General features: G+C 49.9%; 1 protein-coding gene across 1 annotated transcript; it reads left to right on the top strand.

The window, feature by feature from the left end:
• On the top strand, window positions 1-26,920 carry CAPN1 (calpain 1). Its single transcript, XM_065937709.1, has 22 exons — window positions 1-141; window positions 1,436-1,703; window positions 1,858-1,927; window positions 2,185-2,303; window positions 3,729-3,862; window positions 3,950-4,118; window positions 4,939-5,022; window positions 5,370-5,455; window positions 5,819-5,893; window positions 6,024-6,184; window positions 18,182-18,363; window positions 19,193-19,204; window positions 21,913-22,124; window positions 22,226-22,265; window positions 22,824-22,889; window positions 22,970-23,027; window positions 23,997-24,061; window positions 24,455-24,523; window positions 24,765-24,843; window positions 25,425-25,541; window positions 25,799-25,857; window positions 26,167-26,920. Exons 2-22 carry the CDS (start codon window positions 1,437-1,439, stop codon window positions 26,191-26,193), a joined length of 2,151 nt encoding a protein of 716 aa, XP_065793781.1. The 5' UTR covers window positions 1-141; window position 1,436; the 3' UTR covers window positions 26,194-26,920.
• The last annotated feature ends 859 nt before the right edge of the window (window positions 26,921-27,779 follow it).

A 27,779-nucleotide genomic window follows, 5' to 3' on the forward strand; every position in this document is an offset into this window, starting at 1 on the left:
TGGGGGCGGGGAACCGGCCCAGCCCAGGAGCCGGGCTGCAGCGAGGACCCGGCGGGGTGGGGCTGCCGTTTGCAGAGCGTCCGGCAGGGATCTGCCCGCCGCCGGCCCGGCCCCTCCTCCGAGCAGCTGCCGCAGCCCGAGGTAATCTCGGCCGCACACTAGGGGCGCGCGGGGCGGGGACCATGTGGGGGGACAGCTGCGGCTCCGCGGAGGGGAGGGGGACGGACCCCGGGCTGCGGGAGGTGGCGCCTCAGGGCTGGACTCCCGGGAATGCCCTCCGGAGCCGCCGCGTGGGGTGGGGCCGCCCGGCCTTGCAACTCGAGCTGCTGCCCCTGGTTAAAAATACCCCCTGTCGCGTCCTCCCCCTCCGCTCCCCCGCGCTGCCCTGGCGGCCGGGCCCCAGCCCTCCCCAACCCGACAGGCGCTGGCCGCTCCCCGGGGACGACTCTGCCTTTGACTAATTTGTCCTCTCGCGGAGTTGGCCCGGCGTCTGCGGAGGAGGGCCGGGGAGATACCGTGAGTTAGAGAGATCGTCGGAGAAGGTGCCGGGAGAGAAGGGAGGGCGGAGAGGAAGCCGGGTGGAAGCCCGAGGAGGAGGAGGAGAAGGGAGGGGCGGAGGAGGGCGGGGAGGAGCGCTCTTCCTGGTTGGGCCCTGTCCTCAGCTGCCACCCGGGAAGCCAGCGCAGGTACCGCAGCGACCCCCCAACACTCCTCCCCCAGGTAAGGAGGGTGAGGCCGGCCCGGTGTTCCCCCAGCTTGGCCTGGATCCTGGCTGCGGGGCTGCCTTCCCCCCGGGCTCTCTGAGTGCCTGCAACGGGGCGGGAGCTCGGGAACCGCAAGGCTCCGGAGCCCGCCCCAGGCTGCGTTCCTCACTGTCTCCAGAGGCTGGACTGGGGGCGGGCGGGAGGGGAAAGGACTGAGGCCGAGCAGCCCTGATCCTTCAACCCGTCTCAGGAGCCTGGGGAGGGGGACCCCGGACTGCCTGGACTTCTCAGCCCCCAAGCCTGGGAAAGGGGCCAGTGCCTAGGCGATTGACTAGTCTGGGGAGTGGGGCATTCAAAGAGGACTTGCCTCGGGGTCTCCCACCTTCCTTGTTCCTTGTGCTATTATCTCGGGCCCCGCCCTTCCCCACCTGACTGGCTGACCGCAGGCCTGCAGACCCGGGACAATGGGAGTCTGGGAACGGAGAGGTGGTAGCATTGGGTGGGGGGTAGGGAGATGGTGGCCAGCGCACCTGGGGGATGGGAAGCCCCCTGTCGTGGATTCTGGGAGCAGAGAGGTATGGTTGCCAGCCCTAATTTAGTGAGGAGGCGGGGAAACCACAGGCTTGGGGAGAAAGGATGGCAGCGGGCCAGAGAGCAGTGTTAGCAGATCGGAGCCCCAGCTCTAGTCCTGGGAAGGCCTGGGTTCTGAGCCGGGCCCCTCTGTCCCACAGGATGGCCGAGGAGTTCATCACTCCGGTGTACTGCACCGGGGTGTCTGCACAAGTGCAGAAGCAGCGGGCCAAGGGGCTGGGCCTGGGCCGCCATGAAAATGCCATCAAGTACCTGGGCCAGGATTACGAGCAGCTGCGGGTTCACTGCCTGCAAAGCGGGGCCCTCTTCCGTGACGAGGCTTTCCCCCCGGTGCCCCAGAGCCTGGGCTTCAAGGAGCTGGGCCCCAACTCCTCCAAAACCTATGGCATCAAGTGGAAGCGTCCCACGGTGAGAGGGGCCACCCTGGGTGGAATTCAGTTTACCCCCTTCCTGGGTGAGGAGTGGGAATAGGACGCCAGGTCCCTAGAGTGGGGTCTGGGACGGCTGGGTTCCAGTTTCTAGGAGGGGCTGGCCCAGAGACAGGACTCTGGGTCTCTTGCAGGAGCTGTTCTCAAACCCCCAGTTCATCGTGGATGGAGCCACCCGCACGGACATCTGCCAGGGCGCACTGGGTAGGCCCTGGGGGATTCCGAGTGTTTTTTCCGTGGTAGTTCCCTGTGCCCGTTCCTTCCTGCTCTGCCTCAGCCTCTCCCTCCTGCAAGCCCGAGCAGGCTCTGGCTCTCAGTGCTGGGGCTGGTTTGCCCAGATTCCTGGGTCTTTTCTGTAAGTTGAGGGGCACCCTGCCCGGGGAGTCCCAGGTTCTCCCCAGGATGGCACTCACTGGGTGAAGACGGGTAGAGAGACCTGACGTGGATCCTTCCTATCCCAGGGGACTGTTGGCTCCTGGCTGCCATCGCCTCCCTTACCCTCAATGACACCCTCCTGCACCGAGTAGTTCCACATGGCCAAAGCTTCCAGGATGGCTACGCTGGCATCTTCCATTTCCAGGTGAGGAGCCCCACATGCACCTTGGACAAGGTCGGGGAGGGGTGGGGGGCGCGGTGAGGGAGAGAGGGGTAGCAGGCACTGGAGATGGGCAGGGGGAACCCTGAAGTTAGGGTGGCTCAGGGCCGCACCTTGCCGGACCAGCCCCCACCCCCACCCCAAAAGTATTTGACCTCTTGATTCCATCTCAGGTCTGTCATGTGTGAGAATCTGTCATGTGTGAAATGGTTGGGCAGGTATTTTGGCTGGCAGTTTTCCTGGCTGGTTGTACTGGAGAAAAAAAGTGCTTAGAAGAGGAGAAAATTCTCTGGGTTATGTCCTGTGGGACAAACCCTTTTCCTCCTCAGGGTCTCAGTTTCCCTGTCTGAGAAATAATGTTCCGCTGGGGAAAATCGGCTATCACCTGTGGCCATCTACACCCTTGGCCTCAGTCTCCCCCTGACCCCCTCACCCCCAACTCCTCCTGCACTCTGGCAGTCTCCAGCCCTGCGGCAAAGAAAGACTCAGGATAAAGTTTATTTAAACCAGCTTTTCCTGATGCTCTTGGCGCACGGGGCCCACTTTTCAAATCACACTGATGAATTCTCAGTAGGCTCATTTTGGGGAAGAGACACGCCCAGCAACCCTGGATGAGACCCCCTGGTGCTGGTGTCCTTTCCTTCCGACTAGTCAGGGAGCACCTTGCCCTAATCCTCACCGGCCTTGGCGCCTATGGCTTGACTTGCGGGACCCACAATGCGGCACCTACCAGCGCGGGTCCGCAGGGGCGTGGCCTCGCTGCCCTTTCCCCACCCCCTCCTCTCACTCCGCCAATCCGATCCTCCGCGGCCTCTGATTGGCCCGTTCACTTCCTCCACACCCAGCGCTGTGGATGCACCTCCTCCCTTTTGCCCCATTGTTTTGCATGCTCACGGCCCCCAGTGCGGAACTCCTTCTCCCACTGGGAAACTTGCCTTTCAAGGCATCTTTGAAGTAAGCCCGCGATTGTGGGAATCCAGTCCACCTTGTGGTTGAAGGATCTGGATCCCTCATTTTCATTCCACACCTAATTTACCTAGGTATCCCCACTCGCTACACACACACACACCCTGGTCTAGAATGGTGGGGAGGGGGAAAGTCTGGGGTCATGGTAGGTCCCAGCAGAGCCAAGGTCCAAGGGTTTTGCAACGTCTTTGTACCTGAAGAAGCAAAAATATCAACAATGCTGCCTTACAGGCGTTACCTGCCTAATCTTGTTTAGTTTTCCCATTAGGAAGGCATTACTGTTCCCTTTTGTGGAGAGGGAAACAGGCTGGGAGAGGATGATTTGCTCAGATCTAGGATGCATGGCCTAGAATCAGATACCTAGTGAGTGGCAGAGCTGCTGAGGCCTGACCTCAGGCCTGAGGGATCTCAAAGCAGGGATTCACTATGCCCCTCCTCCCCCAGCTGTGGCAGTTTGGTGAGTGGGTGGACGTGGTGGTGGATGACCTGCTGCCCACCAAGGATGGGAAGCTGGTGTTCGTGCACTCTGCCCAAGGCAATGAGTTCTGGAGCGCCCTGCTGGAGAAGGCCTACGCCAAGTGAGTGGGGGCCCAGGGACAGCTCCGGGCCACCCCCAGGGTGGGGGGTCCTGCTCGGTGCAGAGTGTTGACCTGTGCCATCCCCAGGGTGAATGGCAGCTACGAGGCCCTCTCAGGAGGCAGCACCTCTGAGGGCTTTGAGGACTTCACCGGCGGAGTCACCGAGTGGTATGAGCTGCGGAAGGCACCCAGCGACCTCTACAACATCATCCTCAAGGCCCTGGAGCGTGGCTCCCTTCTGGGCTGCTCCATCGATGTGAGTGCCTCCCCCATCCTGAGTCTCCTAGTGGTTCCTTCTCTCTACTCAGCCCAGCCTCAGACTTTCTGCGGGCTTTGCTCCAGACCCTGTCCTTCACCTCACACCATCCCCAGATCCTCACCCAGCCTCGCTTATCACCTCAGTCCTGTCCTCCACCTCCAAGCCTGGCTTCCTCCTGGTCCCCAAAACCTCAGACCTCAGCATGTTTTTCGACTTCCTCTTTCCTGTCATCTGAGGCCATACACATTCACTGTCCAGTTCATAGCCTGACCGTAGCTCTTCCTGTGTCCCAGCTCCCATGGGCCCCATGCTCCCCATTCATTCCTTCAGTTGCTCTTATGTTCCCTGACTCATCTTCAGACCCCCCTCATCCTTGATCTCGGCCTCCACCCCCCACCATCACTGCATTCTCCACTCTAACCCCGCTGCCGCACTCTTCCCCAGTCCTACCCGACTCGTCTCTGCTCACCCCTCTTCTCTGCCTCCCTGTGTCCCTCCACATGATGTCCCCTGAGGACCTCATGGCTCCTGGGTGAGGGGAGAGGCTTTGCATGGCTGTATGTTTGTGTTCGCGCATGTTTGCCCAGGGTCTGGCCAGCTCTGGCCAAAAGCAGTGTCAGTGGGGTGCACGGGCCCCCTCACCAGCAGTAACATTGGTGGAGTGGCCAGCAGCCCCCCTTCCAGACACTGAGATGGGGTCAGGGGTCCTGCCTATCGCTCCCAGTAACGGTGGGTATATGCAAGGGAAAGCCAAGCCTCGGGGCTCATCTCCTGAATGGGGGTGGGGACAGTGGCTGCAGCCCGTGTCTTTCTGCAGATCTCCAGCATTCTGGACATGGAGGCCGTCACCTTCAAGAAGCTGGTGAAGGGCCACGCCTACTCTGTGACTGGGGCCAAGCAGGTACCGCCCCAGATGGAGGTCTTCCCCGAAGGGTGGTTCCAGCCTCCTTGACTCTCTGGCTTATGGCCAAGTCTGTGGGAGAGGCCGACTCTCCCCGTGACCTCCAGCAGCACCTTCCCTATCTCCCGGGGACTCTCACCCAGAGATGGTTATCTTGTCCCACCCTGATTTACTGTACTTTGCGTGTAGAGCTGCCTCCCTCAGCAGTTTATGCCCAGACAGGCTTCTCAGCTGCGCTTCTGACGTGGGTGCTGGGTGCTGAGCGGGGCTCTGTGAGGATGAGGTGGCGGGAAGGGGTGTTAAAGTATGTGCCAGAAGCGGGCGCTGACGGGAGCTCTGGGGAACAGGTGAACTACCAGGGCCAGATGGTGAACCTGATCCGGATGCGGAACCCCTGGGGCGAGGTGGAGTGGACGGGAGCCTGGAGTGACGGGTGAGGGGCTACGGACGCTGGCTGGGGAGGCCTGGGACGACTGTTCAGTGACGCTGGCATTTCTGCTGGGGCCTCTGCCAGCCCACAGTGGGCTCAGGTTTGAACAGAGGGGCCCACCTGCGTGTGACTGGGTCTGGGGGCTGCCCTGGCAAAGCTCAGGCTGTGCGTGCGGGCGGCTGTGCCCGCCTGCGAGCATCCTCGAGGTGTCTGACCTGGCCCTCATAAGATCACCTCTGGGACTGGGGTCTCTGGACTTGATCTTGTGGAGGCCTCCTGACCTGGGCCGGGGAAGGACAGGCCCCCAGGGACAGAGTCTGGGCAGGTCAGTGGCCGCCAGCCCCTGGCAGTGCCCTCTGCCCGCAGCTCCTCGGAGTGGAATGGCGTGGACCCTTACGTGCGGGAGCAGCTCCGGGTCAAGATGGAGGACGGGGAGTTCTGGTGAGCAGCCCCCACCTCAGCCTGAGTGGGCACCCCAGCTCCCAACCCCCCCCCCCCGAAACCCAGCTGTGCCCTGTCTCTTGATGCTCCGACTGGACACCCTGGCTCACTCTCACCATGACCCCCCCAGGATGTCATTCCGAGACTTCATGCGTGAATTCACCCGCCTGGAGATCTGCAACCTGACGCCCGACGCGCTCAAGAGCCAGAGGTTCCGCAACTGGAACACCACCTTGTACGAGGGCACCTGGCGTCGGGGGAGCACCGCAGGGGGCTGCCGCAACTACCCAGGTGACCTGGGGGGCGGGTCCTGGGCCCTGCTGCCCTGGACAAGACATGTCTTCTGTCTGAGCCTCAGTTTCCTCACCTGTAAGATAGGGGTAGTTTCTGCTGGTTTTGCAAATTTACTTTGAGGATGAAAATGTGTAAATTCCCAAGAGCCACCTTTGACTGCCTTGCTGGAGCCTGAGCTCGGGGTGCCGACAGAGGAGACTTCCTTGCTGTCCAGCCACCTCCTGTCACTCCTCATTCCAGACCTTCCTCCTGGCCCACCGTCTCCCTCCTTGGTCCTTCTGGCACCTTTCCCTGGGGTCCGTGGGTATCCTTCCTCTGCCACCCTGCCTTCTCTTCTTAACAGGTTAGCATCCTCATCCTTGCCAGGTTGGAGTCAGCATTTTAATGCTGTCCCTGCAAACGAGTTTCTTGGCTCCTGGCTCCCTCTGGTCCTCTTACCTGGCACAACCGTAATCCTAATTGAACCCTCTCCACCGGCTCCAGAACCGCTGACTGGGCCTGGAGAGAAATCACACACTTAGGGCAGTACTTTCCCTGTGAATTCACAGCCGCAGACCTCAGATATGCACTTTGTGTGAGCCCAGCAATTCCACTGTTGGTTAGTATGTTCCCAGCCTCTCCTCAGACCTGCCTCCTCACTGTCACTGTTGTCCGATTTCACAGGACACCCCTCACAGTCCCACCTCCAAGTCCCCCAGCCTGTCTGGACCTGTGCCCGTCTTTGCTGCCTTCCTGCCTGCGACAGTGGCAGAACTGTGCCCGCTCAGGGGCACTCCCGCCCCTGACCTGTGCTCTAGACCCCGTTCTCCCTCAGGCTCCTTCACCTGTCACCTCACGCTCTGGGTCACAAGGGAAAATTGCCTGCCTCCAAACAGTTGCCTGTCTCTGGAACCCACTTCCCCGCTCATTTCTCTGCTCCCATTCAAAGTGAAGTTTCTCAAGATGGCCTCCCTCCCCATCTCCTTCCTCATTCCAGCTCAGTGCTTAACCCGCTCCAGTCCACCTTGCGTCCCCACCACGCTGCTGCAGCTGCTCCTTGTCCCTTTGGTTTTGTCAAATCCACCACCACTGCTCTGTTCTCACGTCCTGCCTCCTCCAGCAGCTCTCAGCCTGGCTCCCAGCCCTCTGTGTTCAAGCACTCTTCTCCCTCACAGGAATCTAATTTCAGTTCTTCCCCAACAGATGACCACTGTTCCCTGTACTGTGTACTGGGAAGTCTGTCCCTTCCCTGCAGGTCCAGCCCTTCCATACAGTTCCCACATACGTGGGTCTGTTTCTGAGTTGCCTTTCTGTCCCTCAGCCTACCCCTTTGCTCCTTGTGCATTGGTTTAGTAGCTATAGATTTTTAAGTCCTGGGGACTTTGCTGTGGTCCAGTGGTTAAGACTGTGCTTCCAGTGTAGGGGGTGCATGTTTGAATCCTGGTTGTGGAACTAAGCTTTATAAATCCTGCATTTGGGCAGGATGAATTCCTTCTTCAAGAGTCTCTTAGCTCCTCTTGCTCTTTCTTTCTGGTTTTCTTCTTTTGATTGTGTTTCATCTGTGTGAATTTCAGGATCAGTTTACCAAGTCCTACAAAAAGCCCTTTTGAGATTTTAATTTGGAATTGCATAGACTATATAGACCAATTTGGGGAGAATTGACATCTTTTCAGTTTTGATTCTTCTTATCCAAGAATGTGCCATGTCTCTTTATTTTGGTCTTTAGTGTCTTTCAATAAAATTTTATAATTTTCATTGTAAAGGGCTTATACATCTGTTGAGATTTGTTCCTAGGTACTCTATCATCTTGTTGCTGTTGTAAATGGTATCTCTTTTTAAATGACATCTACCAGGTCATTGCTGACACTGTAGCATGCAGCTGACCTTCTAAGTTTATTCTACATCTGGCAAGCTTGTTAAACTGTAATGAATTTTACTCATTTTTCTGTACTTGTTTTGGTTTTCTAACTGACAGTATAGCATCTGCCAATAATGATAAATTTCTTTCTTTTCAATGCTTGTAACTTTTGTTACATATTCATTCTTGTCTAATGTGCTGGTCAGGCTTGCTGCTTGCCCACTAGCATTCACTATATTCTGGTCTTACCCTTCTTTCAAAGGAAAAGCTTTTACTATTAAATGTTGACTATAGATTTCATCACTAAAAACTTTTCTACTCTAGATTTTTTGTGTGTGTGTGTGTATGCACCTTTTATGAGAGTAATGAAACTTAATGTTATGAAATAACTTTATTATTAGAATTGGCTGTTTTAAATTACCTGTTAAAACAATAAGTTACATTGATCACTTTTCTCATATTAAATTAACCTTACATTCTTCCTGAGATAAAACAACAGAGTAATGATATAAATTTTTTATACAATAATTTTGCATCCACATTCATGAGTGAGGTTTACCAATAGTTTTCTTTTCTCATACTTACTTTATCTAGTTTTGATATGGGTGCTATATTTGACTGGCAAAGTGAACTGGGAAATGTTCTCTTTTCCTGTTTTTCTGGAAGAGTTTGCATAAGGTGAGGATGATTTCTTGTTTGAATGTTTAGTGAAGCTGGTCTAGAAAACTACCAGGCCTTTTATTTATGTGAAGATTAACTTTTGATATTGAGTATCTTTTATGGTCATTGAATTTTTCACATCTTCTGCTTTCCCTTGAAACTATTTTGAGGAGTTTTATTTTCTAGTAGTATATCCTTTGCATCTTGTTTTCTCAATTATTAACATGAAGTTATCCTTAATATACTTTACCTCATCTGTAATGATAACATCTGTTTTATTCATTGTCTCTTTTGTCTTTATTGATCCTGTGAGGGGTTTGTCAATATAAGTCTTTAAAATAAAATGATTTTTTACTTTATTCTTTCTAGTATTTTTTTTCCATATTATGAATCTTTCTTGCTTGTTATTTCATTCATCTGCTTTCTTTGGATTTATTTTTAGAATTTATTTTACGACATTTTTTCCTTCCAGTTTTATTGTGATATATTGACATTCAGCATTGTATAAGATGTACAACATAATGATTTGATTTACATACATCATAAAATGATGGCCACAATAAGTTTAGTGAATATCCATCATATCATATAGATACAATATTAAAGAAATAGAAAAAAAATGTATTTTTTCCTTATGATGAGAACTCTTAGGCTCTTTGAATGTACTTTCTTAGCAACTTTCATATCTAACATACAGCAGTGCTATATTTATCATGTTATACATTGTATCCCTAGTATTTATTCATTTTATAACTGGAAATGTGTATCTTTTGACCACCTTCATCCAATTCTCTCTGCCTCTACCCCTCGCCAATAATTACCACAAATGTGATCTCCTATGAGTTTCTTTCTCCCGTTCAGTAGGCAGTCTTTTAATTTTGTTGGTGGTTTCCTTTGCTGTGCAGAAACTTTTCAGTTTGATGTAGTCCCATTTGTTTATTTTTGCTTTTGTTTCCCTTGCCTGAGGAGACAGATTCAAAATAATATTACTAAGACTGATGTCAGAGTGTATTGCCTATGGCTTCTTCTAGAAGTTTTATAGTTTCAGGTCTTACATTTAAATCTTTATTCCATTTTGAGTTTATTTTTGTATATAGTGTGAGAAAATAGTTGAGTTTTGTTTTTTTTGCATGTAGTTCTTCAGATTTCCTAACATCATTGATTTAAGAGGCTGTCTTTTCCTCATTGTGTATTCTTGACTTCGTTGTCATAGATTAATTGCCCATATAAGTGTGGGTTCATTTCTGGGCTTTCTGTTCTATTCCATTATCTGCGTGTCTGTTTTTCTACCAGTACCATATTGTTGTTGTTGTTGTTTTTTAAAGAACCCAAATAAATCCTTTATTCTTATTAGCAGTTTTCTATATTTTTTTAGTTGACAATATATGGTGTCCAAAGTGGGATACTAAGCAACCTGTGCATACTGTTTTGATTACTGAAGCTTTGTAGTATAGCTTGAAGTAAGAGTGTGCTACCTCAGTTTTGTTCTTCTTTCTTAATATTGTTTTGGCTATTCAAGATCTTTGTGTTTCCATACAAATCTTAGAATTATTTGTCCTAGTCTGGTGAAAAATACCATTAGTATTGTAATAGGGGTTGCATTGAATCTGTAGATTGTCTTGGTAGTATGGCCATTTTAACAGCATTAGTTCTTCCAGTCCATGAGCATGATATAACTTTCCATTTGTTTGTGTCCTCTCCAATTTCTTTCTTCAGTGTCTTGCAGTTTTCCGAGAACAGGTCTTTTACCTTCTTAGTCAGATTTATTCCTAGGTATTTTATTCTTTTTGATGCAATTGTAATTTTATGACTTCTTAAATTAGATGCTTACTTCATTAATTTTTTTCTGTGTGTACCTTTGAGTTATACAGTTTTGATATGTAATATTTTTAAGAATTGTAATATAATTTGCATTCCATAAAATTTACACTTTTAATGGGTACAATTCAGTGGTTTTTAATATATTCACAATGCTGTATAATCATCACCGTTACCTAACTCCAGAACATTTTCACTACCTGCAAAAGAAATCTTATATCCATTAGTAGTAACTCCCTAACCCTCTCATTCACCAATCCCTGGTAACCACTAATTTAATTTTGTCTTTGTAGATTTGCTGTTCTGGACATTTCATAAAAATGGAATCATGCAATATGTGACTTTTTGTGCCTAGCTTTTTCCCCTTAGCATTGTGTTTTCAAAGATCATCCATGTTGCAGCATGATCAATACTTCATTTCATTTGTAAGGTTGAATAATATTCCATGACATGGATATACCACATTTTGCTTATTCATTCCTCAATTGATGAATGATTTTCAGTTTGGGGCTGTTGTGAGTAAGCTGCTCCGAATACTTATGTACATGTGTTTGTATACGCATATGTTCTCTTAGGTCTACAAGTAGGAGTGAAATTTTTAGGTTGTATGGTAACTCCATGTTTACCTTATTGAGAAACTGTGATCTGTTTTCCAAAGTGGCAGCACTGTTTTACATTCCTCCTATCAGTGCATGAGGGTTCCAATTTCTCCACATCCTTTTTTTTTCCCCCACATCCTGTTAACACTTATTGTCCACCTTTTTTATGATGGCCATCCTGGCTGGTTTAAAGTAGTATCACATTGCAGTTTTAACTTGCATTTCCATAGTGACAAATAATGTTTAGTATATTTTCATGTATTTATTGGCCATTTGTGTATCTTTTCTGGGATGTCTATTCAAATCATTTGCCCATTTTTAGATTGGGTGTTTGTCTTCTCATGTATTCTTCATATATATATTTATATATTCTGGATGTGAGCCTTATGAGGCAGATGGTTTGTATGTATTTTCTCCCATTCTGTTGGGTGTCTTTTCTTTTTCTTAATAGTGTTTTTGAAGCACCAAAGTTTTTAATTTTGATGATGTCCAATCTTCTAGTTTTTCTTTTATTGCTCGTGCTTTTGGTGTCATAGCTGAGAATCCATTGCCAAATCCAAGGTCATTTATCTTTGCATTTTCTTCTAAGAGCATTATGATTTTAGCTCTTATATTTAGGTTGTTGATCTATTTTGAGTTAGTTTTTGTTTATGGTGTGGGATAGGTGCCCAATTTAGTTCTTCTGATTATGGAAATCCAGCTGTCCTAGGATCTGTTGAAAAGACTATTCTTTATGCATTGAATGATCTTGGCACCCAGTGGTCAAAAATCATTTGGCCATTTATGTATGGATTTACTTTTGGTCTTTCAGTTCTATCCTTTTAGTCTATGTGTCTGTTTATTCTTATTCCAATATCACACTATTTTGATTATTTTAGCTTTGTAGTGAGTTTTGAAATCAGGGGGTATGAGTCTTCCAACTTTGCTCTTTTTCGAAATTATTTTAGCTTCTGGGACCCTTAAAATTCCATATAAATTTGAGGATCTGCTTTTCACTTCTGTGGGAATTTTGATAAGGATTGCATTGAATCTGCAGATTACTTTGAGTATTATTCACATCTTAATAATATTACGTCTTCCAATCCGTGAACATATCTTTTGACTTTTCTATGTCTTTTTTGTTTCAGTAAAGTTTTGTAATTTTAAGTATATAAGTCTTTCAACTCCTTGGTAAAATTTATTCCTAGGTATTTTATATTAAGAAAACAATATCTTTATAAAGATATTGTTTTCTTAATTTCCTGTTTTGATTTCTTTTCATTGTTGGTGTATAGAAACACAACTGTTTTTTGTGTCCTGATGTAATCTTCAGCTTCACTGAATTTGTTATTCATTCTAATATTCTAATTTTTCAGGTTTTTCCATACAAGATCATGTCATTTGCAAGTAGAGATAGTTTTTTTCTTCATTTTTAATTTGGTTCCTTTTTCTTTTTCTTGACTAATTGATCTAGCTAGGACTTGCAGTACAATGTTGAATAATAGTGGTGTAAGAGACATCTTGTTCCTGATCTTGGAGAGGAAGCTTTCATTTTTTTTCACCACTGAATATATTACTTAAATGTTCTTAAATGCCCTTTTTCTTATTGAGGAATTTCTCTTTTACTCCTAAATTTATGTATGTTTTTGTCATGAATTTGTGTTGGATTTTCTAAAGTGCCTTTTCTGTCTCAATTGAGATGGTCGTGTATTTTTTTTCCCCTGTGTCCTATTAATGTAATGTATTACACTGGTTGATTTTCTTATATTGAACTGTTCTTGCATTCTTGGGATAAATCTTATTTCATAGCATGTAATCTTTTTAATAAACTGTTGGATTTGGTTTGCTAGTATTTGTTGAGGATTTTTATATTGTTATTCATGAGTGATATTGGTCTGTAATTTTCTTTTCTTATGATGTTTTCATCTGGCTTTGGTGTCAAGGTAATGCTGCCCCGTAGAATGAGTTTATCTCAAAGAAATAGTAATGTAAATGAGAAATCACATAAGGTAGGAGTTAAAACACTGTGTACCTATATTAAAAAAGAACTCAAAACAATAACCTAATTTTCTACCTTAAGGAACTAGCAAATGGGCAAACTAAACCCAAAGCAAGCAGAAGAGCCAAATAAATGAAATAGAGAAATAATAGAGAAAAATCAATGAAGCCAACAGTTGGCCAGCCCTGTGCAGTGGAAATGTGGCATCCTAACCACTGGATTGCCAGGGAGTTCCCTATTTTATTGTTGATTTTTAATTTAATTTCCTTGCAGTCAGAAAATATGATCTATATAAGATCATAACTTTGAAATAAACAGAAGCTGGTACAATGGCCCAGCATGAATATTCATGTATTCTTAAAAAGACTGGTTAACACTTTCATGTTGTGTACTGTATGCTGAGCAAGAACGTGAGGGTGGGATGTTTTGAAAGAACAGCATGTATATTATCTATGGTGAAACAGACCACCAGCCCAGGTGGGATGCATGAGTCAAGTGCTCGGGCCTGGTGCACTGGGAGGACCCTGAGGAGTCGGGTGGAGAGGGAGGTGGGAGGGGGGATCGGGATGGGGAATACGTGTAACTCTATGGCTGATTCATGTTAATGTATGACAAAACCCACTGAAAAAAAATAAAATAAAATAAAATTAAAAAAAAAAAATTAAAATATAATCTACTTAACTTTCACACTGACCCTATGAGGGATGTTATATCCCTCATATATATATATTATCACATAATATAATATATATATTAATATATAATATAATCACATAATATATATATATTATCACTGTTTTACAGATGGAGAAAGTGAGGCACAGAGAAATTAAATAGTTTACCAACGTCACTAATAAGTGGCTGAGATGGGATTTAACCCAATCTGGAGTCTATTCTCTTGACAGGTCTATTCTCTTGACTATTCTCTGAATTTTAGAGGGAATCTTCTACAGTTGTTCATTGTATCAAACTTACTGATTATTTTGTCTGCTTAATCTATCAATTATTGGAAGAGGGATAATAAAAATCTCACACCATCCTGTTGGCTTTGCCAATTTCTCCCTTTATTTCTGTCAATTATTTTTCTTTACATATATTGAGCTATGATTTTAGGTGTATCAAGTTTAAAATTGTTTTAAGTTCCTGGTGAATTAAACTTTTTTTTATTTTCTAGTGCCCACCTTCATCTTAATAATTCTTTTTACTTTGAAGTCTGTTTCTGTCTGTGTGACTATGCTATTCCAGTTTTCTGTTGATTACTGTTTTTGTGGTATGTCTTTTTATACTCTTTGATGTCTGATCTTTCTATAGCTCAGTGTTATCTCTTATAAATAGCATATGACTATTTTTTAATAGATTTGGAAAACATTGTCCTTCAATTGGAAAATTTAACCCATTTACATTCATAGTGTTACTGATATATTTGTATTTATTTCAGCAGACTTACTATGCATTTTCTGTTCATCCCTCCTGCTGTGCCTTCTTTTAGAGTGAGTTCTTTTCTTTTCTGTCTGCTAGTTTTTCCCTCTGTGAGTTTGGAAGATATAAGAGCTTGCTTAATAACTTCCAAAGTTAGTTGATCAGTATCTTTACCCTCTTCCTGAACAGTATAAAGACCTGAAAATGTTTGAGCTGGATCACATCCTCTCTTTGTTCAATATGCTATCTTTAGCTAGTATTTTAATCCTTAACTATTTCCTGCCTGTCCTAAAGTAAGCACCATCATCATCCCCATCATTTGGTATAATCCATGTTTGTTTGAGTACCCACATAATATTAATATTCTTGCTCACCATACTCAGACCTTTCACCTGAGGTCTTTTTCTGTCTGTCTGTAATATATCCTTCTGAATTTCTTTTAGTGAGGGTCTTTGGTAATAAATTTTCTCAGAACTTGTGTAAGATGCCTTTATGATGTGCTCATTCTTGACGATTCTCTGGATGTTGAATCTTGAATCGACATGGCTCTCGCCTCCCTGGAGATGCTCTTACTCTTGACTGTGCTGCCATTGGTGCTCTATGAGTCTGGACTCTGCCCATCTACCGTGTCTTCCGAAATGTTTGTCTTTCCTCTTTTAAGATTACTTTTCTTTGATATTCTACGGTTAGACAATGATGTGCTGAGCTGGGGATTCTGTTTTGGATTTGTTGAGCCCCCTGTATATGAAGATTGATGTCTTTCAGCAATTCTAGAAAATGCTTACCTGTGCTCTTTTATTTATTTATTTATTTTTTTCATGCTCTTTTAGAATACCATTTTCCTAGTCTTTTTATTTTCTGCTTTGAGAATGCCAATCAAATGTAAGCAAGACCTCCTCAGTCAATCCTCTAGATCTCTTAACGTCTCTTAAATGGTCCTTCTTTGAATCTCTAGATTGCATTCTGGGTAGTTTCTTTAGATCCATTCTCAATTCACTTCTTTTTTGCAGTTGGTTAATCTTTCCACCAAATACTTAATTTCACTTGAAAAATTTATTTCTGGAAGTGTTAATGGCTTTTTTCTAATCTGTTCATTCTTGCTCATATATTTCAGCTTCTCATTCATTTCTTCAAACATAGTAAGCTCAGTCTTCCATAGTCCATGTCCGATAATTTCAGTATCTGAAGTCTTGGCAAATTGCTTTTCATCCATCATGGCTGGTCAGTCTCAGCCATCATGAGGTTTGTCCACTGTGGCTGCTTGTTCTCAGCCTTGTGAGGTTTTTAGCTTATTTGACCTAGAAGTATATCTGTGGGAGTTCTTTGAGTTCTTGGATGAAGTTAAGTTCCTCGAGTGTTTCTGCCAGTCACCTGGGATACTCCAAAGCCATGACTCTTAAATATAAATTCTCTCCTTAAGTTTTTTTTTTTTACCTCACAGGCAGGATGAATTAAAACTGCAAGCTCATGAGAAGGCTGCTTATGGTTGTAAATTCTCAGAGAATGCTTTCCTTCCTCCCAGTGGTTTTATTTTCTTTCACACTTCCACTGCTGGCATTCCTCACAGAGCTTCCAGTTTTATTGCTGGGATCTCTTGTTGGACTTTTCTCCTGCCCTTGTGCCCAGGCAGGACTCCAGGTCTCTATGAGTCCGTAGAAGTCCTTTGGCATTATTTACCTTTCATGGCTCTCAGTTTCCATTTTTTAAAAATAGCTTTATTGAGATAAAATTCACATACCATATATTTCACCCATTTTACAGTGTAAAATCCAGTGTGGCCTTCACTGTATTCATAGAGCTCTGTACCCATTATCACATCAATTGTAGAACATTTTCATTACCCCCCCAAAGAAACCCTACACACTCCTGGCTGTTACTCCCAGGTCACTTCTCCCCCTTATTTCTATCCTACCACTAATCTACTTTCTGTCTCATATGGATTTGCTTGTTCCAGAAAATAATTTCATATAAATGGAATCATACAACATGTGATCCTTTGTGACTGGCTTCTTTCACTTAGCATAATGTCTTTAATGTTCATCCTTGTTATATAGCATGTGTCAGTACTCCATTCGTTTTTTGAATAATATTCCATTATTGTGTTATATCACATTTTGTTCAAATTGGGTTGTTTCTATCATTTGTCAGTTATAAATAATGCTACTTTGAATAGTCACATACAAGTTTTTTGTGTGGACATGTGTTGTCATTTGGAGAAGGAAATGGCAACCCACTCCAGTATTCTTGCCTGGAGAACCCCATGGACAGAGGATCCTGGTGGGCTACAGTCCATAGGGTGGCAAAGAGTTGGAGGTGACTGAAGAGACAGTACACATGCAGATGCTAAGAAACTGGAGGTTGCTAGGATGACAGTGGAAACTACTTTAGAAAAGATGGTCTGAGTAAAGACTTTCTGGCTGAGACAAAAAGCACCTCCCATTTTATAGAACTTTTTGTAGAGGGGCTTCCCTCATAGCTTTTGTAGAGGGGTTTCCCTCATAGCTCAGTCGGTAAAGATTCTGCTTGCAGTATAGGAGACCCGGGTTTGATTCCTGGGTCAGGAAGATCCCCTGGAGAAGGAAGTGGCAACCCACTCCAGTACTCTTGCCTGGAGAATCCCATGGATAGGGGAGCTTGGCGGGCTACAGTCCATGGGGTCGCAAGAGTCAGCCATGACTTAGCGACTAAACCACCACCACCACATGTTGTCATTAGTCTTGGAGATATATACATATATGTATATACACACATATATACACATGTGTGTATATACATACATATACATGTGTGTACATATATATGCACATACATACATACATATACCTAGGGGTGGGATCATGGGGTCATGTGGTAATTCTATGTTTAACCATTTGAGTAACTGCCAGATTATTATGCAAAGTAGTTGTACCATTTTATGTTCCTACCAGCTGTATGTGAGGTTCTGATTTCTCTACACCCTCGCTTATTATCTATCTTTTTGATTAATGTTCATTTGGTATGTGGGGGGAGGGAATGCTGGACTCACTGGTACCTTTAAAAGGAGGTTTTGTATTTTCTGTCCCGCACTTTGTTGTTCTAGTCAGGGGGGTTGTTCAGGCAGCTGAGTTACTAAACAGCCAGAAATGCAAGTCTCCCTCAGCCCTGTGGCCTCGCCTCAGACCCTGTTTCTCTGCCCCTGTTCCAAGTCACTGTCCACACAGCAGCCACCTTCTAAAACCCTAATCCAATCACGCCCCTCGCAGTGCAGACCTGTCAGGGGGTCTTTTTGCTCTCTGATTCAGTCCACACTTCTTACCACTGACCCGTCACCGTCCCAGATCCCCTTTGCTCACTGGAGCCCCCGCTGTGGGTCTTTTTTCTCTCTCTGCCTTGTCCTGCTTCCCAGGCCTTGCCCTCCAGGTCTCAGCTCACAGGTCACCTGAAGACTCCTTCCCTGCCCAACTCCAGCTTGCTTTCTTTGTAACCGTCCCATTGACTAGCCCGACTTGCACGCGCGTTGCCTCTCCTTCTGGAATGCGAGCTCCTGAGGGCAGGGACTGCGTGTGTCCCCACCGCACACATGTCACCTGGCACACGGAGGACACAGCGATATTTGCTGAATGAACACGTGGAGGAGGGAAGGCTTGATGGGGGGCTGCTCTCCTCCGCGTCTCCTCTGATCCCCGCCTCTCTACCTCCTGCAGCTACTTTCTGGGTGAATCCCCAGTTCAAGATCCGGCTGGAGGAGACAGATGACCCGGACCACGACGACTACGGGGGTCGCGAGTCAGGCTGCAGCTTCCTGCTCGCCCTCATGCAGAAGCACCGCCGTCGGGAGCGCCGCTTCGGCCGCGACATGGAGACCATAGGCTTCGCTGTCTACGAGGTGAGTGGGCGGATCGGCTCGCGCGGAACGCGGCAGAGAAAGCGGCCTCCCGGCGAGCTCCGCCAGGGGGCGCCAGGGGGCTCCGGAGGACTTGGTGACAGCTGCCAATCCTGGGACAACGGGGGCCGGTCACACCCGTGAGGTGCACAGTCTAACCCGACCTTGGGGAGGCACCAGGACTAGGGCAGCCAGGGCCTAAAATTCTTCCCGGGAGGCGGATAGTGGGTGAGGAAAATGTTTAGCCAGGAGAAGGGGAGATCCTGAGATTCTTCTCCCTGTCCTCCGAGGCCAGCAGGCTGCACTTGGGCAGAGCTCTGACTTAGCTAATGCCTGGGAGACAGACCGCCTGGCTCAGTTTCAGAAAGGAGTGGGCAAGTGGTCTGCCCTGGAGGAGCAGTGAGCTCCCCATCTGGGAAGTATGTAGGCAGATGCTGGCCATGGAGGGCCCTGCCACATACAGACACTTCTGGATCTCCCTGGTGAGGGTAAAGGACAGTCACAGCCTCTGCCCGGGCCCGCAGCCCCCAGCAGCAGATTGGTGTGGATGTCTGATGTCCCTGGACTGGAGGACTTCTCAGTTGGCCCCCCAGGGGGCAATCCTGGAGACTCCGGTCCAGAGCCGAGGTGCAGGGCATTCCAGGGACCAAGAGAGCCCTCTGGCGTGAAAACAGGTCTGAGGCAACAGTAGCCCCAGGCCCATCCCTAACCCTCCTGGTCTCCCCATCCTGTCCTTTTCATCCAAAGAACTCGGGGCCCCTGTGTGGCACACATCACACCCCCTGCCCCTGGGCCAAACGTGTATCTCTAACTCCCCTCGTTTCTCCGGCAGGTCCCTCCAGAGGTAGGTGTGGCACCTGACTCACCTGGATTTACACACCCTTGAACACATGTGGCCTGATGGTGCCCAGAGGGAGCAGGACAGCGGCACGCCCACACGTAGAGAGCTAAGACGTCACCTCCTTTGGGGGCTCACACAGTGCCCCCAACCCCTTGCCCACTGTTCAGTGGGCAGAGCAAACACTGTCCATGTCAGAGCAGGTAACAAGTAAGGAGGCTGGATTTGAACCTTGACCCTCAGAGCCCCGCCTGAACCGCACCCATGAGGCTCTTCCTGTCTGACTCTTTACACTGAGGACATCTGGGATGCTGGTTGGGAACGGGGTAGTGGGTGGGCTGAGTGTTCTGTGCCCTTGAGCAAGTTGCTTAAGCTCTAAGCCTCATGGGCTCCCATGAGCATAAGTGAGGTGCCTTGTCTAGAGGGCCCTGCAGTGTCTTATATGGGAAACTCCTGGTAAGGATGATAAGAAAGTAATTTCATGGTGTCATCAGTCAGTTCAGTCGCTCAGTTGTGTCTGACTCTTTGTGACCCCATGGACTGTAGCATGCCAGGCCTCCCTGTCCATCACCTCCTCCCGGAGCTTACTCAGATTCATGTCCATCGAGTCAGTGATGCCATCCAACCATCTCATCCTCTATTGTCCCCTTCTCCTCCCACCTTCAATCTTTTCTAATGAGTCAGTTCTTCCCATCAGGTGGCCAAAGTATTGGAGCTTCAGCTTCAGCACCAGTTCTTCCAATGAATATTCAGGACTGATTTCCTTTAGGATGGACTGGTTGGATCTCCTTGCAGTTCAAGGGACTCTCAAGAGTCTTCTCCAACACCACAGTTCAAAAACATCAATTCTTCAGCACTGTTTTCTTTATGGTCCAATTATTCCATCAATACATGACTACTGGAAAAACCATAGCTTTGACTAAATGGACCTTTGTTGGCAAAGTAATGTCTCTGCTTTTTTAATAAGCTGTCTAGGTTTGTCATAGCTTTTCTTCCAAGGAGCAAGTGTCTTTTAATTTCATGACTGCAGTCACCATCTGCAGTGATTTTGGAGCCCAAGAAAATAGTCTGTCACTGTTTCCATTGTTTACCCATCTACTTACCATGAAGTGATAGGACCAGATGCCATGATCTTAGTGTTTTGAAAGTTGAGTTTTAAGGCAGCTTTGTCACTCTCATCAAGAGGCTCTTTAGTTCCTTTTGCTTTCTGCCATTATGGAGTTGTCATCTGCATATCTGAGGTTGTTGATATTTCTCCCTGCAGTCTTGATTTCAGCTTGTGCTTCATCCAGCCCAGCGTTTCTCATGATGTACTCTGCATATAAGTTAATTAAACAGGGTGACAATATACAGCCTTGACGTACTCCTTTCCCAATTTTGAACCAGTCTGTTGTTCCAGGTCCGGTTCTAACTGTTGCTTCTTGACCTGCATACATATTTCTCAGGAGGTTGGTAAGGTAGTCTGGTATTCCCATCTCTTGAAGAATTTTTCACAGTTTGTTGTGATCCACACAGTCAAAGGCTTTGGCATAGTCAATAAAGCAGATATTTTTCTGGAATTCTCTTGCTTTTTCTATGGTCCAACAGATGTTGGCAATTTGGTCTCTGGTTCCTCTGCCTTTTCTATATCCAGCTTGAACATCTGGAAGTTATTGGTTCATGTACTGTTGAAACCTAGCTTGGAGAATTTTAAGCATTACTTTGCTAGCATGTGAGATGAGTACAATTATGTGGTAGTTTGAGCATTCTTTGGCATTGCCTTTCTTTGGGATTGGAATGAAAACTGACCTTTTCCATCCCTGTGGCCACTGCTGAGTTTTCCAAATTTGCTGGCATGTGAGTGCAGCACTTCCACAGAACCATCTTTTAGGATCTGAAATAGCTCAGCATTCTATCACCTCTACTAGCTTTGTTCATAGTAATGCTTCCTAAGGCCCACTTGACTTCACATTCCAGGGTGTCTGACTCTAGGCGAGTGATCACACCATCATGGCTATCTGAGTCATTAAGATCTTTTTTGTACAGTTCTTCTGTGTATTCTTGCCACTTATTAATATCTTCTACTTCTGTTAGGTCCATATCATAAAGAGATCTCTAGTCTTTCCCATTCTGTTGTTTTCCTCTATTTCTTTGCACTGATCACTGAGGAAGGCTTTCTTATCTCTTCTTGCTATTCTTTGGAACTCTGCATTCAAATGGGTTTATCTTTCCTTTTTTCCCCTTGCTTTTCATTTCTCTTCTTTTCTTAGCTATTTGTAAGGCCTCCCCAGACAACCACTTTGCCTTTTTGCATTTCTTTTTCTTGGGGATGGTTTTGATCACTGCCTCCTGTACAATGTCACGAACCTCTGTCCATAGTGCTTCAGGCAGTCTGTCTATCAGATCCAATCCCTTGAATCTATTTGTCACTTCCACTGTATAATCGTAAGGGATTTGATTTAGGTCATACCTGAATGGTCTAGTGGTTTTCCCTTGCTGTCTGCGTTCACTTCCATGGTGTCTCCTCCTCTCACCCTTGTGGAGTAGGCAGGGCTCTTATACCCATTTTACAGATGAGGAAACAAGCAATGTGACCGAATGTGGGTGACTGAGCCGTGACCCTGCTCTCCGGCCCCTTGGCCAGAACCTGGAGCTTGAGGTCTGGGTCTAGGTTTGGGGGCATCTCCTAAGGGTGGGCTGAGCTGCAGCCCCCACTTCTCCCTTCCCTGCACCAGCTGGTGGGCCAGCCGGCCGTGCACCTGAAGCGAGACTTCTTCCTGGCCAATGCATCCCGGGCCCGGTCCGAGCAGTTCATCAACCTGCGGGAGGTCAGCACCCGCTTCCGCCTGCCGCCTGGGGAGTACGTGGTGGTGCCCTCCACCTTCGAGCCTAACAAGGAGGGCGACTTTGTGCTGCGTTTCTTCTCAGAGAAGTGCGCGGGGACCCAGTGAGTAGAAAGCCCCTCCCCCGTCTCCCCTTTTCCTCCCGCCACGCCCTCGCTACCCCAACCCCCGCTGACGGGCCCCTCTCTCTCCCCACCCTCTGCAGAGAGCTGGACGACCAGGTCCAGGCCAATCTCCCCGACGAGGTACGTGCCCTGCCCCCGCCCTGGGTGCACGATGGGGACCCGGGTGGCCTGTGTCTTTGTCTCCAGCCGGCAGGGCAGAGCCCCTCCTGGCAGTAGCCATACACATCCCTCACTTGCCAAGCACTTTACAGTTTGCAAAGGACTTGGTGATAGTAATGGTGGAGGGCCCTTGGGTTCTTGCTCTCTACGGGGTCTGTGCTGAGCTGTTTACCCGGGTCAGCCAGTTTCCTCCATGACAACCGTGTCAGGATGCTGTCACCATCTCTCCTCTCAGAGGGAAACTCAGGTTCAGAGAAGTTAGGGAACATGGTCATGCAACAGGGATCCAGCCTCGCCCCTCATCATTGGACTGAACTTCTGCCTCCACATTTAGACCACAGGAGTTCTGGGCAGGGGTAGAGGAGGGGCTGGGTTCCCATTTTACAGATGAGGAGAGTGAGGCTCTGAAGTGAAGTGACACCGAGCTGATGAGTGCTCCCAGCCCCGCCTGCAGCTGCTGGCCATGCAGAGGCCAGGCTGGGGTGCCCCTGACCTGCTCTCCCCGCCTTCTCCCTCCAGCAAGTGCTCTCAGAAGAGGAGATTGATGAGAACTTCAAGTCCCTCTTCAGACAACTAGCAGGGGAGGTAGGCTGGGCCTGGTGCCGGGTGTTATAGGGCACCGAGGGGTTTCCCCAAGGCAGATGCCATCCTCCTTCTCCCCCCAGGACCTGGAGATCAGTGTCAAGGAGCTGCGGACCATCCTCAACAGGATCATCAGCAAACGTGAGTGTCCCCGGGCAACTGCTCTCCACCCCGTGCCCTGCCTCCACCCCCTCATCCCCCATTCCTCCAGACTCCAGGATCTAGCCTTCTCCTCCCACCCTGGGCTGAACCCAGCCCCTCGATCTTTGAGGGCTGGCACCCTCCACTGCCTTTCAGAACCCTGCTCACCCCCCTTTTTCCTCCTAAGCTCCTCTTGCCAGATCCCATTCTCTGTGCCTGAGCTCCAGGCCTTGGTGTGATTAGGAGCTTAGCTGGGGAGTGGGCCAGTGGTTAAGAATCCACCTTTGATCCCTGGCCCAGGGGCAGCAAAGCCCTTGTGCCACAACTGGAGAGTCCATGTGCCGCAAGGAAGATCCTGCATGCTGCAACTAAGACCCGACGCAGCCAGATAAATAAATAGATTGATATTTCAAAAAAGCAGCAGCTTAGCTGGCTGATGGCACCTTAGGGCCGGTGTGCCAGCCCCCTTCCTCCCAGAAGGCAGGTGACAGGTGACTGGCTTCACCTCCCAAGGTGTACAGCTGAAAGCAGCTGCCTTTCAGCCTTCCCTTTAGCCCCCGCCTCTGACCTCTGACCTCCGACCTCTGTCCATGCTTTTCCCTCAGCCCAGAACCCCTCTCTCCTGCTCTTCTCACCCTTCGGGACCTGCAGCAACCCCTAGCCCTGCCGGGACCACCTTTGCTGCATCTTTCTACTCCATTTCCTTCACTTCTGTCTAGCACTGTTCCTTTTTACTCACATCTAATCGTGGTGTTGATGTGGCTGTTGGGTCAGCGGCTTGACTCCTAGAATACTTTAAACTCCTTTTTCTGATGATAAAAACAATACTACACACCTCCTCAGCTAGAGTTCAGATTCCAGGGGACGGGAATGGTGCCTCCCTGCCCCTTTGTCCCACGCAGAGTGCCCAGCACGGGGCAGGCTGGGGCCCTGGCCGGGTTGAGGTGCTGAGACTGGTCTTTCTTGCAGACAAAGACCTGCGGACCACGGGCTTCAGCCTGGAGTCCTGCCGCAGTATGGTCAACCTCATGGATGTATCCTGCTGAGCAGGGCCCGGGGTTGGGACGTCGGCCCAGGAAGGGCTGTGGGTGACCCGTCCCAGGAGCAGCGCGGGGAAAAGGACAGGTGTGGACGGGCCAGTTCCTTCTTCCTGGCGTCCTCCCCTTGACTGGGGGGAAAACTGAGGCGCAGGGCCGTGTCAAGTGACAGGGGAGGGCCTCGTCCACAGGTGACCCCAAGGCTGGAGCTTGTGAATGCCCCTTCCAGCCTACCCCGTTCAGGCCTGGCCTTGGGCGGCTCCTGCGGCTTCTCCGCTCCCCTGCCTCGGGTTTCTCTCCACGGCCAGTCTCCCCTCCCCTCGGTGCTCAGCACCCGCTCACCCGGTGTCTGGTCTAAGCTGTGGAGTTTTCTTCTTAACGGCCACCCAGCGCGACGGCAATGGCAAACTGGGCCTGGTGGAGTTCAACATCCTGTGGAACCGGATCCGCAATTACCTGGTGGGTAGTTCCTGCCGGCAGCACCCTCCCCTCTTCTGCGGCCTCGATCACAGCGGGCGGCGGGCCTCTGGTTCTCGGACTGACTGTGTGGTTCCCAAGCCCTCACCCTGGCTTCTGCCTTTCTGAGCCCACATGTCCCAGCGGCTCACCCCCTCTCCCCCCACCCTCGGTAACCCTCCACGCTGGGCGGATGGGAAGGGCTGGGTGCTTACCGAGCCCTCACCCTCTGCCCCCACCCCAGTCCATCTTCCGGAAGTTTGACCTGGACAAGTCCGGCAGCATGAGCGCCTACGAGATGCGGATGGCCATTGAGTTTGCAGGTGAGGCCTGAGGGCGGGCAGGACCTGTGGAGCCACCAGGGAGATGGCCCCGGGTCGCTTCCCTGACAGCTCCCAGGGCACTGGCCCACCCACGGGGGCAGGGGAGAGGGGGCAGGGCAGGGGTGTTGATGGCAATGGTGGTGAAGTGATAACAGCCACCTAACTGCCTTTTTCTTCTGGTGACTATTATCAGCATTTCTTTTTGTCCTCACTGCAGCCTGCTGAGGATAGGGTCTTTTATTATCACACTGAGCACAGAGAAAAGTGCCTGCTCAGAGAGGGGAAGTGACTGGCCTGGAGCCACACAGCCAGGGAGAAGTAGATTTGGCCTCCAGGGGCTACAATGGGAGCCATGCAGGGCTCACCCTCACAGTCCCACTTCAGGATGAGGTCAGGGCTTTCCGAGCAGATGAAACTAGACCTGTGGGCCCTGATGGCCAGCTCCTGGGTGGGGCATACTGGGTCCTCAAGCTTTCTCTGGGCCAGCACTTGCCCAGGAACCCCCACCCAGGGTTCACCCCGCCCAGCCTTCCGTCCCCCTTCCTGCACCTCCCGGTGCTTCACCTGCTCTCCTGGGCCAGGCTTCAAGCTCAACAAGAAGCTCTACGAGCTCATCATCACCCGCTACTCGGAGCCTGACCTGGCCGTGGACTTCGACAACTTCGTGTGCTGCCTGGTGCGGCTGGAGACCATGTTCCGTGAGTGTTCCCGTGGGCGCCCCCTTCCCATGGGGGTCTCGGGGAGTGGAGCTGGGGGTCCACACAGCCTGATTGCCAGGAACTGAGGAGTAGGGAGGGAACTCTGGAGGGGGCTCTCGGGCAGCAGGGGGAGATGCTCCCTGGCTGTGAGGGTACGAGAGTTTGGGGTGCCGTGGGGAGGTGGAGGGTGAGGCGGGATGTGGGGCCAGCCCTCGAACTGAGTCCTCCTCCCACCTCATCGTTTCTTGAACACACAGGGTTTTTCAAAACTCTGGACACCGATCTGGATGGAGTGGTGACCTTTGACTTGTTTAAGGTGGGACTCTTCTCTGGTCGGTTGGGGGAAGGGCTCAGGGGCAGTGGGTTTTTCTCACCCACACCCCACCCCATGGCGGTGGGCCGGGGCGGGGCAGGGAGTCCCAGGCCCCTGGAGGCCTGCACTGGAGCCAGCAGCCTGGGCCCCCAGGGGTAGAGGAGGTAAGAGTGGCCCCCTCCCCAGAGGGTCCCTCGCCCTCCTGCCCTTGACAGGGGGAGGAGACGGCAGCCCGTGAGCCATGGAGCTGGGAGGCTGGACCTGGGGCTTCTGCCCTGGCTGACCACTCTCTATGCCCTCTCTGACCGGCAGTGGTTACAGCTGACCATGTTTGCATGAGGCGGGGGCTCGGGCCCCCTTGCTGCGCTCCTCTGTCCTCCTCGTCCGCCAAGCCATGCCTTCCTGTGACGCCACATCAGCTGCAAGTGCCTTCCTTGGAGCAGGAGGTGGCCTCAACCTCCTGTCCCCTCACCTCTCAGCCGCCGCAGTTCATTTGCTCTGGGCAGAGCCGTGGGGCCATCCCTGCCTCCACCGGGTGCACATGGACTCCCCCAGCTCCTCTGGCCGCCAGAACAGGGAGGCAGCTTTCGCTAGTTCCTGCCTCAGGATGGGGCTCCCCGGGGAGCTGGGGGCCCCAGGCCTCCCACATCCTGACGTGTCCTCTCTCCTCCCCCCACAGGCCCCCATCCGCCCCCTCCCCCACCTGCACACTTTATAACCACTAGCTCTGCAACAGTCTGCAGTCTAGACCTGTGGAGCCCCCTCCCAGCTGGGGCCCCCTCCCCAGGACTGGGAACACCTGTTCGTGCCTGTGCGGAAGCCAACGCTCCCCTCTGCCCCACGACACCCCCCAGCCTGTCCCTGCCAGCTGACAAGAAGCAGCCTAGCCTGGGGGGTGGTCAGACCTTCCCTCCCTCCCTCCCGCTCTCCTTTTTTATATTGGTGATTTTAAAGGGGACTCTGTGGGGACTCAGTGACGAGGGTACCAGAGGCACCTGGGGATGGGGTGGGAGGGGTCTCATGTTTACATGCGGAGAAACCCCAAACAATAAAGGCAAAGACCCCGCTTCTGTCTCTGGAGTGTGTTTCTGCCTAAACCTGCTGGCTCATGAGGGCACCTGGTTCTGCACCCGCCCCTGCCCTGCCCTCTGTCTCCTTCCCCATCGCCCCAGTGGCTGGCACCTCTGCTAGAGTCCTGGGCGTCAGGGGGTGGGGGCGGGGATGGGGCCACACTGCTGAGGTCCCACGTGGCCCTGCTGGTCCTCCATGCCCCCCTCCTCTAAGCCCTGACCCCTTCCTTCCCTGCACGTTCTGCAGGGAACATGAGGCTCTGGCTGAGACCCAAACCCCTGCTTAACACCAGCCTGACCCCCAGGAAGCTCCCCAGAGCACAGAGCCTCCTGAAAGCCTTGAGGCTGGGGGAGGGGAGTTGCCCCTGTGACCCAGACACCTGCGGCTTGTATAAGCTGTTCCAGTCCTTCTGGGATCCCGGTTCTTCTTACCAGAGATAAGAGTAGGTTGAGTTGGGTGTAGAGGAGGGGCTGGGGGGAGCTGCAAACTAGGGCAGCAGGTAGAGGGTGGGGACTGCCCTTGGCCCCGGGAGCCCCAAGCGGAGCCCCGAGTGGCAGACGGGGCCTGGAATCTGCATTTTGCCTTTGGGAGTCCATGGGCCTGTCCGCTGGGTCTCATCAATAAGGGGAGTGGCCCGTCATTTCCTGGGCGCCAGGGCTGGTTTGTGAGAGGGGGCAGGTGGAGGGCCCCACCCTCTTGGTTCTCTGTAGTGGGTTTTCTTTGATGAGAGGCTGGGACACTGTGGGTGCCCAAGCCTAGAGGCCCTGCCCCCTCACCCACCCCCAGCCTGAGGGTGCCTGGGGTGGGGGCAGGGAGAGCAGGCCTTCCTCTTGGTTGCCTAGTTTGGGCTTTCT

The sequence above is a fragment of the Muntiacus reevesi genome, chromosome 5 (genome assembly GCF_963930625.1).
Source record: "Muntiacus reevesi chromosome 5, mMunRee1.1, whole genome shotgun sequence".
NCBI lineage: Eukaryota > Metazoa > Chordata > Mammalia > Artiodactyla > Cervidae > Muntiacus > Muntiacus reevesi.